At 66.4% G+C, this 9927-nt stretch overlaps 1 protein-coding gene across 1 annotated transcript; it reads right to left on the bottom strand.

The window, feature by feature from the left end:
• Positions 1-6: 6 nt before the first annotated feature.
• RBM28 (RNA binding motif protein 28) lies at positions 7-9926 on the bottom strand. Its single transcript, XM_074540280.1, has 17 exons — positions 9758-9926; positions 8630-8895; positions 8003-8078; positions 7816-7908; positions 7288-7362; positions 6746-7087; positions 6278-6344; positions 6098-6207; positions 5355-5428; positions 4641-4776; positions 3725-3789; positions 3464-3628; positions 2536-2670; positions 1777-1851; positions 1353-1645; positions 639-747; positions 7-506 (listed from the first exon to the last, which is right to left on the bottom strand). Exons 1-17 carry the CDS (start codon positions 9882-9884, stop codon positions 375-377), a joined length of 2340 nt encoding a protein of 779 aa, XP_074396381.1. The 5' UTR covers positions 9885-9926; the 3' UTR covers positions 7-374.
• Between the last annotated feature and the right edge of the window lies 1 nt (position 9927).

Genomic DNA, 9927 nt, shown 5'->3' with positions numbered 1-9927 from the left:
CCCATGGGACCCAAAACTCATGGGACCCCCCTCCCCGATCCCCCCTGGGGGTCTCCAGCCCCCCTCCCTGCCCCCCAGCCCCGGGAGATGTTTTGGGGTCCCCGAGGTGGGGGGTGGCACTGAGAGGCCAAATTTTCCTCAAAAAACCCATTTTTATTACAACCCATTTTTATTACAACCCAGGAAGACACAGAGCCATGGCGGGGGGATCCCCCCCAAACCCTGGGGGGAGCCAGGAGGGACCCAGGGCAGGGTCCCACCCCCAGCCCCCCCCAGAGCGCGTGGGGGCAGCGCCCCAAACCCCCCTGTAGGGTGTGGGACCCCCGGCACCCCCAGGGGGGTTTTGGGGTGCCGGGGGGGGGGGTGGGGGAGCCTCAGCTCTCGAACCACTTTGCCCCCCGGGCCGTGGGGGGGTTGCTCCCCAAAATCTTCCTCTTGTACCTCTCCACCAGCTCCTGGAAGCGTGCCTCGGCCCCCCCGGGGCCCCCCCGGCGCCGCCGCTGGCCCTGGGGACACACGGGGGTGTCAGGGCACCCCAAAAACCCGGGGGGGCTGGGGGCAGCACTGGGGGGTCAGGGGGACCCCAAAAACCCCGGGCTGGGGGGCCCCAATTCCCAGAGGAGACCCCAAATGCCTACCTGGGGAGGGGGCACCCGCAGCTTCTCCCGCCGCCGAGAGGCCTTGGGGGCTTTGGGGGGCTTGGGGGGCTTGGGGGGCGGCTGAGCCTTCTTGCCCTTGTCCCGTTTCCTGGGGAAAAAAGGGGAAATTGGGAAAAGGGGGAATTGGGAGGGAGAGCCCGGGGTGCCCCGAGGGGCAGAGACACCCGGGAGGGAAAGGAGAAAAGGTTTGGGGGAAAGAGGGGAGAGAAGGGAGGGAAAAGGGAGGGAATGGGGTGGGAATGGGGATGGGGAAGGGAGGGAAAACGGGGCAGAAAAAGGGAAAAAGGGTGGGAAAAGAGAAGGAAAGGGAAATGAGAGAAAAAAGAGGGGGAAGGGGAGAAATGAGGGAATGGGGGAATGGGAGGTAGGAGAAGGGGGGGAATGGGGGAAGGAGAGGAAAAGGGAAGGGTGGAAAAAGGGGACACGTGGGGAAATAAAAAGGGGAGAAAGGAAAGGGAAATGGGGAGAACACTGAGGGTGAAGGGGAGCAAGGGGGAAATAAAAAGGAAAGGGAAATGGGGAGAACACTGAGGGTGAAGGGGAGCAAGGGGGAAATAAAAAGGAAAGGGAAATGGGGAGAACACTGAGGGTGAAGAGCAGCAAAGGGGAAATAAAAAGGAAAGGGAAATGGGGAGAACACTGAGGGTGAAGGGGAGCAAGGGGCTAAGCCCAGGGGCACAGGGCGCCCCTCACCTGATCTTGGGGCCGCGGTGGGAGGGCAGGGCCAGCACCTTGGTGTTGGGAGCCCCCCGGCGCCCCGGGCCCTGCGTGCGGAACCCGGCCCAGGGGGTCCCAGAGGGGGGCTGGGGGGTGGCCGGGGGGGCCCCTGAGCCCGCGGGGGGGGCTGGGTGTCCCTTGGTGGGGGCTGGGTGTCCCTTGGTGGGGGCTGGGTGCCCCTTGGGGGGCGCTGGCTGCTCCTTGGGGGGGTCCGGGGCTCCTTGGGGACCCTCTGGGGCTCCTGCAGCCGCCTTGGCCTTGGCCTTGAGCTGTGGGGAAAGAAAGGGTCAGTGTGGGGTCAGGGCAGGGGTCAGTGCAAGGGTCAGCACCAAAAGCCCCAGCAGGCACAGGGGTCAGGGGTGACAGGGGTCAGGGGTCACAGGGGTCAGGGTGTCCGTACCAGCCCCCGCTGGATCCGCTGCTCCCGCAGCCGCAGCTTCCGCCGGTCCTCGAGCGCAAACTCCACGATCGGGCGCTGGGGGGGCACAGTGGGCACCCCAAAAACGGGGGGAACACCCCCCAAATACCCCACACACCACGGTGGGCACCGCCTCAATACCTCAAACACTAGGGGGAACACCCCCCAAATACCCCACACACCGGGGGAACACCTCCCAGATACCCCAGACACTGGGGGAGACACCCCCCAAATACCCCAGACACTGGGGGAGACACCCCCCAAATACCCCAGACACTGGGGGACACACCCCCCAAATACCCCAAACAAAAAGAGGGCACCCCAAAACCCCCCAGACATGGGGGAGCACCTTGAAACCCCCTCAAGTACTCAGTGGGACACCCTAAAACCAAGAGGACACTTCTAAAGCTCCCAAAACTCTGTGGGGGACACCCCAACACCCCAAATTTGCAGAGTTCCCCCCCAGAGCAATGGGGAGATCCTCAAAACCCAATGGGAGATCCCAAAACCTCAGGGAAACCCCACGACACCCCAACACAACGAGGGCACCCCGAAATCCAGGGGGGACCTCCCTAAAAACACCACGGGGTAACCCAGAACACCCCAAAAACCAGAGGGTACCCAAAACTCCCAGGGGAACCCCCAGGGCACCCCAAAACCCCCTGGGGGTCCCAGGAAATCCCAGGGGCAGCTCCAGGGTCTGGGAACGGGGTGCCCCGGATTTGGGGTGCCCGCACTGACCTTGTGGGCCCCGAAGAGCTCGGGGTTGTTGTTGAGGCGCCGCAGGGCCCCCAGGGCCTCCTCGTGCTCCCCAAACTCCACGAAGGCGAACCCCAAAGATTTGCCCTGGCCCCGCAGCTCCCGCATCACCCGGCACTGCGGAGGAGATTGGGTCACCCCAAAACTCACCCAGGGCACCCCAAAACCCACTGACAGCCCCGCATCACCCGGCACTGCGGAGGAGATTGGGTCACCCCAAAACTCACCCAGGGCACCCCAAAACCCACTGACAGCCCCGCATCACCCAGCACTGGGGAGGAGATTGGGTCACCCCAAAACTCACCCAGGGCACCCCAAATCCCACTGACAGCCCCGCATCACCCGGCACTGGGGAAGGCATGGGGTCACCCCAAAAACACCCCCTGGGTCACCCCAAAACCCAGCCAGGGCATCCCCCAGAGGGGCACGAAGGAACACAGAGGTACTCATTGGGACACAAGGGGGACATGGTGGGGACACGGGGGGACATAAAGAGACCCAGGGTCACACAGGGGGACATAAGGAGAGCCAGGGGGACACAGAGGGACCGATAGGGACAGAGGGACACAGAGGGACATGAAGGGACACAAGGACATAGAGGGGGACATGGGGAGACACAGAGGAACCCAGGGTGATGCGGAGGGACACAGGGTGACCCAGGGGGACACAAAAGGACACAGACTGACCCAGGGTGACCTGGGTGACCCAGGGTGACATAGAAAGACACAGAGTGATCCACAGTGATCAGGGCCAGTGCCTCTGATGCAGGGTGTGGCACCGTTGCTGCCCCACAGGGTGGCACACAGCAGGGCCGAGTCCAGCGCCTTGTGCCCAAGGGGACCCAGAGTGACCCGGGGGACCCAGGGTGACCCAGAGTGACCCACGGTGACCGTGCCCAGCCCAGCCACACCTCTTTGATGCACGGGGCAGCGCCGCTGCTGCCCCGCAGGGTCTTGCGCAGAAGGGCGCGCAGCCGGGCCGAGTCCAGCGCCTTGGGCAGGTTGTGCAGGCACAGCCGCGTCCGCGACACCGCCACGTTGGGGTCCTGCAGCCGCCGCCGCTTCTGCTCCTCAAACTGGGGGGGAATGGGGGGTCAGGGGCTGGGCAGGGCACGGGGACACCCCCACACAGCCCCACACAGCCCCACACAGCCCCACAGGGCCGCACTCACCCGCGCCCGCTTGGCCATGTCCGAGTCACTGACGCCCTCGGCAGCGAGCGAGCCCGGCCGGATGGCTGGGACGGGAAATAGGGGAGCTTAGGGGTTTGGGGGAGCTCAGGGGAATGGGGGAGCTCGGGTGGATGGCTGGAATGGGAAATGGGGGAGCTCAGGGGTTTGGGGGGCTTTGGGGAGCTCAGGGGAATGGGGGAGCTTGGGTGGATGGCTGGAATGGGAAATGGGGGAGCTCAGGGGAATGGGGGAGCTCAGGGGAATGGGGGAGCTCAGGTGGATGGCTGGAATGGGAAATGGGGGAGCTCAGGGGTTTGGGGGGCTTTGGGGAGCTCAGGGGAATGGGGGAGCTCAGGGGAATGGCTGGAATGGGAAATGGGGGAGCTCAGGGCTTTGGGGGGCTTTGGGGAGCTCAGGGGAATGGGGGAGCTCAGGTGGATGGCTGGAATGGGAATTGGGGTGGGAAATGGAGTAGGAACTGGGGGAGCTCAGGGAGAAAGGGGGAGCCTGGGTGGGTGGATGGATGGGATGGGAAACAGGGTCAGGGGGATTGGAGTCACAGGGGTTTAGGGGGCACAGGGGGAATGGGGGAGCCTGGGCGGATGGCTGGGAATGGGGAAATGGGATAATTTTGGGAATTTGTGGGGCCAGGGGGTAACGGGAGAGCTGGGGCAGATGTCTGGGGAAGGGAATGAGTGTGCTTTCATGGGGGAGGGGGGGGCCAGAGAAATGTGGTGGGGAAAAGAGGGGGCTCAGGGGGGTTTGGGAAGGATTTGAGAAGCACTGGAGGAGCAGAGGGAATGAGGGGTGGGGGATTTGGGGAGCAAGGGGAAATACGGGTTGGGGGTCCCCAGGAGAACGGGGAGGCTGAAAGGGGGCTCAGGGAGGGCGGGGGGCACTGCGGCCCCAGACTCACCCCCCTCCCGGGCCAGGTACAGGTTCCTGGTGCCGCCTCGGGGTCGGGCCGAGCCCCCCGGGAGCCCCCGGGCCTGCTCCCGGCTCAGCGCGGGGTCCACGCGCAGCTGCCGCCCCCCCAGGCGCAGCCCCCCGCCCTGGGACAGCGGGGTCAGGGGGGTCAGGGGGCACGGCGCACCCCCAAACCATCCCACATCCCCTTAAACCCCCCCAGGCGCAGCCCCCCGCCCTGGGACAGCAGGGACAGGGGGGTCAGGGGGCATGGCGCACCCCCAAACACCCCCAAACTCTCCCATAACACAGAGTGTCCCCCAAAACCTCTCACACCCCCCCAAACCCCACCCCAAGGCGCAGCCCCCCGCCCTGGGACAGTGGGGAATGAGGCACCCCCAAACCCTCCGGACCTCCCCTAAACCCACAGCATCCCACAGAACCCTCCCAAAACCCCCCAAACCCTCCCGACCCCTCCCGAACCCCCTCAAACCCCCCAGAACCCCCCAAACTCTCCCAAAAACTCCCATTGCAGGAAAACCCCAAACTGCCCCCAAACCCTGCAAAACCACCCCCTCCAAACCCCCCTCAGTCCCTTCCCAAACCCCCTCAAGATCCCCCAATCCCACCAAAGCCCTGCCCCAAACCCCCCAGCAGCTCCCCCTGAGCCCCCCCCCGTCCCCCCATCCCGGGGGTCTCTATCACTCCGGGGTCCCCCCCTCACCTCGGGCCCCTCCTGAGCAGCCTGGATGCATTTCTGGGCCCCCTCGGGGGTCTCAAACTGGGCAAAGGCAGAGCCTGGGGGGGCAGGGGGGGTCAGGGGGAGCCCCCGAGGGAGGGGGAGCCCCCAGGGTGGGAGCCAAGGCCAAACGTGGGACACCCCCAATGTGGGGGCACCCCAAACATGGGATAACCCATGCCCATTGTAGAGACCCTCCCCCAAATACAGGGCAGAAACCCCCAAATGTGGAACAGACACCCCCAAGTGTGGGACAAACACCCCCAAATGGGAGACAGACACCCCCAAATGGGGGACACCGCCAAAATCTGAGATCCTCCCCCCCATGCTGCCATCACCCCCCAAATACCCCAGGACCCTCTGGGACCCCTCCCAAAGATCCCCCTCAGAACTGCCCCCCAACTCTGGGGTGCAGCCCCCACCCAGATCCCCAGTTTTTGGGGGTCTCAGTGTGGGGGCGCAGCACCCAGTGACCCCCCCAGCCCCTGTCCCACATTTAGGGGTCCCAGAGCCCCCCCTTCCCCTCGCACCTTTAGGGGTGCCGGTGTTGGGGTGCAGCACCCAGAGCCCCCCATTCCCATCCCACCTTTGGGGGTGCCAGTGTTGGGGTGCAGCACCCAAAGCCCCCCCATTCCCATCCCACCTTTAGGGGTGCCGGTGTTGGGGTGCAGCACCCAGAGCCACCCCATTCCCATCCCACCTTTGGGGATCCCCCATTCCCATCCCACCTTTGGGGGTGCCGGTGTTGGGGTGCAGCACCAGCCGCACGTAGCAGAGCCCCCCGAACTTTGCCAGGCTCTCCTCCAGCTCCTCCTCCTCGGTGTCGAACGAGAGGTTCCTGGGGGGGTTGGGGGGCTCAGGGGGGTGCCCGGGGTGGGGGTCCCCCGTTCCCAGCCCCCCTCACTCACCGGATGAACACCGTCCTGCCCTCGGCCACGTCCGACGGGCGCTGCCGCCGCCTGCGGGGGGGCTCCTCTGCAATGGGGAGGGGTCAGGGCACATGGGAGACCCCCAGGAACACCCCCGGACCCCCACGTACAACCCCAAACGCCAAGGAATCCCCCAGGACCCCCCCAGATCCCCAGGAACCCCCCCCCAGACCCCAAGGAACCTCCCTGGACCCCTGGGAACCCCCCAGGACACCCAGAAATGTCCCCATACCCTGGAAGACCCCTCAGACTGCCTTAAGCCCCTCCCTCAAACCTCCCCAGACCCCTTAACCTCCCCCACAGACCCCCCCAAACCTCCCCAGGAGCGCCCCCAGCCCATCCCAAACCTCCCCTCAAATCCCCCAGGCTCTGCCCAAGCCCCCCAGACCCCACAGAACCCTCCTGTCCCAGAAGCCCCCAGCCCCAGCCATGCCCCACCCAACAAACCTTCCTCATCTTCTTCATCTTCATCCTCCTCATCTTCCTCATCTTCATCCTCCTCGTCCTCATCTTTCTCCTCATCTTCCTCCTGCTCTTCCTCCTCTTCATCTTCCTCCTCCTCATCTTCCTCTACCTTCTTTTTTTTCCTGTGCCCCAGCCCAGCTCTGGCCCCTGATCCCCTTTTGAGGGTCTGCCGGGGTGCCTGGGTGGCTTCTTTCTCTTCCTCTTCCTCCTCCTCGTCTTCATCCTCTTCATCCTCTTCTTCTTCATCCTCCTCATCCTTTACTTCATCTTCTTCTTCTTCCTCTTCCTCTTTTTCCTTTTCTTTCCCCTTTTTCTCCTCCTCCTCTATAGGAACAGGGGGTGTGGGAGGGGTCACAGTCACCCCTCGCCCCCCTGTGCCCCCCCAAACCCCCAGGGACCCCAGCACAGCCCCTCACATGCACTAGGGGAGGTTTGGGGTCTCACTGGGGGTTCTGGTGTCTCAGAGGGGTTTGGGGTCAGTTTTGGGCTCTCAGGGGGGTTTGGGGTCAGTTTTGGGGTCTCACCAGGCGTTTTTGGGGCTCCCTGTGTCCCCTGGTACTTGTCCTTGGCCACGGCCCAGTCCACAGCCAGGGGCCGCCCTGGGGGGCACGGGGGATCAGAGCCCCAAATTCCTGAGGGGCCCCCGTGCCCCACAGAGCCCCCTCCCCTCCATCTGCCCCACAGACCCCCCCTCTATGTGCCCCTTCCCCAGAGACCCCCGTGCCCCACAGACGCCCCCTGTGCCCCTTTCCCAGAGACCCCCAACGCCCCCAGACCCCCCCAGCTCCCTCCCCTCACCGCCCATTTTCCCCAGGACCCCCCCAAATCTCTGATCTCCCCGGCTTGGAGACCCCCAGCACCCCCAACTCCCAGGGACCCCTTGCTGAACCCCAGAACCCCCAAGTCTCAGACCTGAGACCCACTGAGCCCTCTCTCCAGGATCCCCCAAACACCCTCCAGGACCCCCCAGATGTGATCTGGGCCCCGTTGAGCCCCCCCAGCCCCCCAGACCTTTGATCCGTGCCCTGTTGAGCCCCCCCAGCCCCCCAGACCTTTGAGCTGGGTCCCGTTGAGCCCCCGCAGTGCCGCCGCCGCCTCGCGCAGGTTCCGGAGCTGGACAAAGGCAAAGCCCCTCGGGGTCCCGTCTGCAAGAGCCCCCCAAAGTGACCCCCAGAGTGAGGCCCAGAGTGAGCCCAGGGCTGGGGGGCACCCGGGGGGCTCGGGGGGTCAGGGGCTCACCAGGCTTGCGGGGCAGGTTCAGCTCCACCACGGGGCCAAAGGGGGCAAAGAGAGCCCGGAGCTCCTCCTCGGAGCACTGCAGGGACAGGGGGACAGTGAGGGGTCAGGGGGGTCACTGTGGGTTCAGGGGGGGTTTACGGAGTCACTATGGGGTCACTATGGGGTTTGTGGGGCCTGGGGGGCCCTGGGGAGAGGGCAGCACTGGGGGGCTCTGTACCTGAGGGACATCAGGGGTTTGGGGGTCCTGGGAGCATCAGTGGTGCTGGGGAGGTGCCTTGGGAGGAATGGGGTCACTGGGGGGTCTAGGGGGAACTGGGGGGGTCCTGGGCATGGGGGAATGCTGGGGGGATCCCTGGGGGGGGAGATCCATGGAAGAATGGGGGTTGCCAGGGAAATGGGGGTCCCTTGGGAAGAGGGCAGGGCCTGGGGAGCCTGAGGGGCACTGGGGGTTCCTGGGGGCCACTCAGGGGGTCCCAGGGGGTTTGGGGGCACTCAGGGGTCCCTGGGGGGTCCCAAGGGGACTGGAAGCACTTGGAGGTCCCTGGCGGGCTGGGGGCACTCAGGGGATGCCCAGGAGGTCCCTGGGGGATGGAGGGGGCACGGTGGTCCCTGGGGGTCCCCCCTCACCTGGAAGCTGAGGTTGCGCAGGATCAGCCGCGCCTTGCGGGAGGGTCCCCGCGGTCTCTTGGCGCGGGGCGGTGCCGGGGGGGTCTCCCCCTGCTCCCCCCGTGCCCCGGGGGTGTCCGTGCCCCTCGGGGCAGGCCGGGCCCGCGGCCGGGCGGGGCTCACGGGCAGGCGGTGCCCGCCCAGCTCGGGCGGCTCCCGCAGCGCCCGCGCCGCATCCTCGGCCAAGGAGAACGTCACGTACCCGAACCCGCGGCACTTCGGGGAGCCTGGGGGGGCCGGGGGGGCGTCAGGGACCCGACAGCCCCGGCACGGCACCCCCACACCCGAGCGGGACCCCCAAATCCAGCCGTGCCCCAGAGCCCCGCTGTGCAGGCAGCCGAGTCACCCCAGGCTGCCCCCCAGGTCATGACCTCCCAAATTCCTGCTCCCACAGCTCCCCAGCCCCCCCCGTGCCCCCCAGCCCCAAATCCCAGTCCCAGCCCCCAGCTCAGACCCCAATCCCAAATGTCACCCTTTCAAAACCCTGCTCTTATCCCACCCAGCCCCAAACCCCTCTGTGCCCCTAGATCCCCCCCACCTAGACCCCGGGTCCAGCCCCTCGGGCCACCCAGCTCCCAACCTTTGCCCCCCAAACTCCACTCCCAGCCCCAAATTGCCCCCCAAAGCCCTCCCAGCCCCCACTCCCAGCCCTTGCAGCCCCACCAGCCCCCATTCCCAGCCCCTGTAGGTGCCCAGATCCCATTCCCAGCCCCACCAGCCCCCATTTCCAGCCCTTACAGCCCCCTAGGCCCCATTCCCAACCGCTGCAGCCCCCCCAGGCCTCATTCCCAACCCCTGCAGCCCCCCCAGACCTCATTCCCAACCCCTGCAGCCCCCCCAGGCCTCATTCCCAGCCCCTGCAGCCCCCCCAGATCCCATTCCCAGCCCCTGCAGCCCCCCCAGATCCCATTCCCAGCCCCTGCAGTCCCCCAGACCCCATTCCCAGCCCCAAAGCCCCCCCCCAGGCCCCATTCCCAACCCCTGCAAACCCTCAGACCCCGCTCCCAACCCCAGAGCTCGCTCCCTCACTGCTTCCGACCCCGCCACACCCCGCTCCCCGCAGCCCCCCGCTCCCTCCCGGGCGCGGACCCTTCTCGGTGACCACGAAGCAGCGGCGGAGCGGCCCCAGGTGCCCGAAGAGCCGCTCCAGGAGCGCGGCGGTGGCTCCGGCGGGGAGGCCCCGCACCAACACCGTGCGCGCCTCGGGCGCCGCCATCTTGGGCCGCGGGGGATGCCGGGAGCGGGGCGGAGCGGCGCGC

The sequence above is a fragment of the Zonotrichia albicollis genome, chromosome 4, assembly GCF_047830755.1.
Source record: "Zonotrichia albicollis isolate bZonAlb1 chromosome 4, bZonAlb1.hap1, whole genome shotgun sequence".
NCBI classification, from domain to species: domain Eukaryota; kingdom Metazoa; phylum Chordata; class Aves; order Passeriformes; family Passerellidae; genus Zonotrichia; species Zonotrichia albicollis.
The sequence above is the reverse complement of the archived record's forward strand: the minus strand, read 5'-3'. Positions and strand labels throughout refer to the sequence as shown.

Bases quoted from the DNA above. Each gene is read 5' to 3' on its own strand.
- RBM28 (XM_074540280.1), bottom strand. From the start codon at position 9,884: ATGGCGGCGCCCGAGGCGCGCACGGTGTTGGTGCGGGGCCTCCCCGCC. The intron at 7,088-7,287 runs GTGAGACCCCAA...CTGTTCCTATAG, and splicing joins GGGAGCCCCAAAAACGCCTG to AGGAGGAGGAGAAAAAGGGG. The intron at 6,208-6,277 runs GTGAGTGAGGGG...CAACCCCCCCAG, and splicing joins GGCAGGACGGTGTTCATCCG to GAACCTCTCGTTCGACACCG.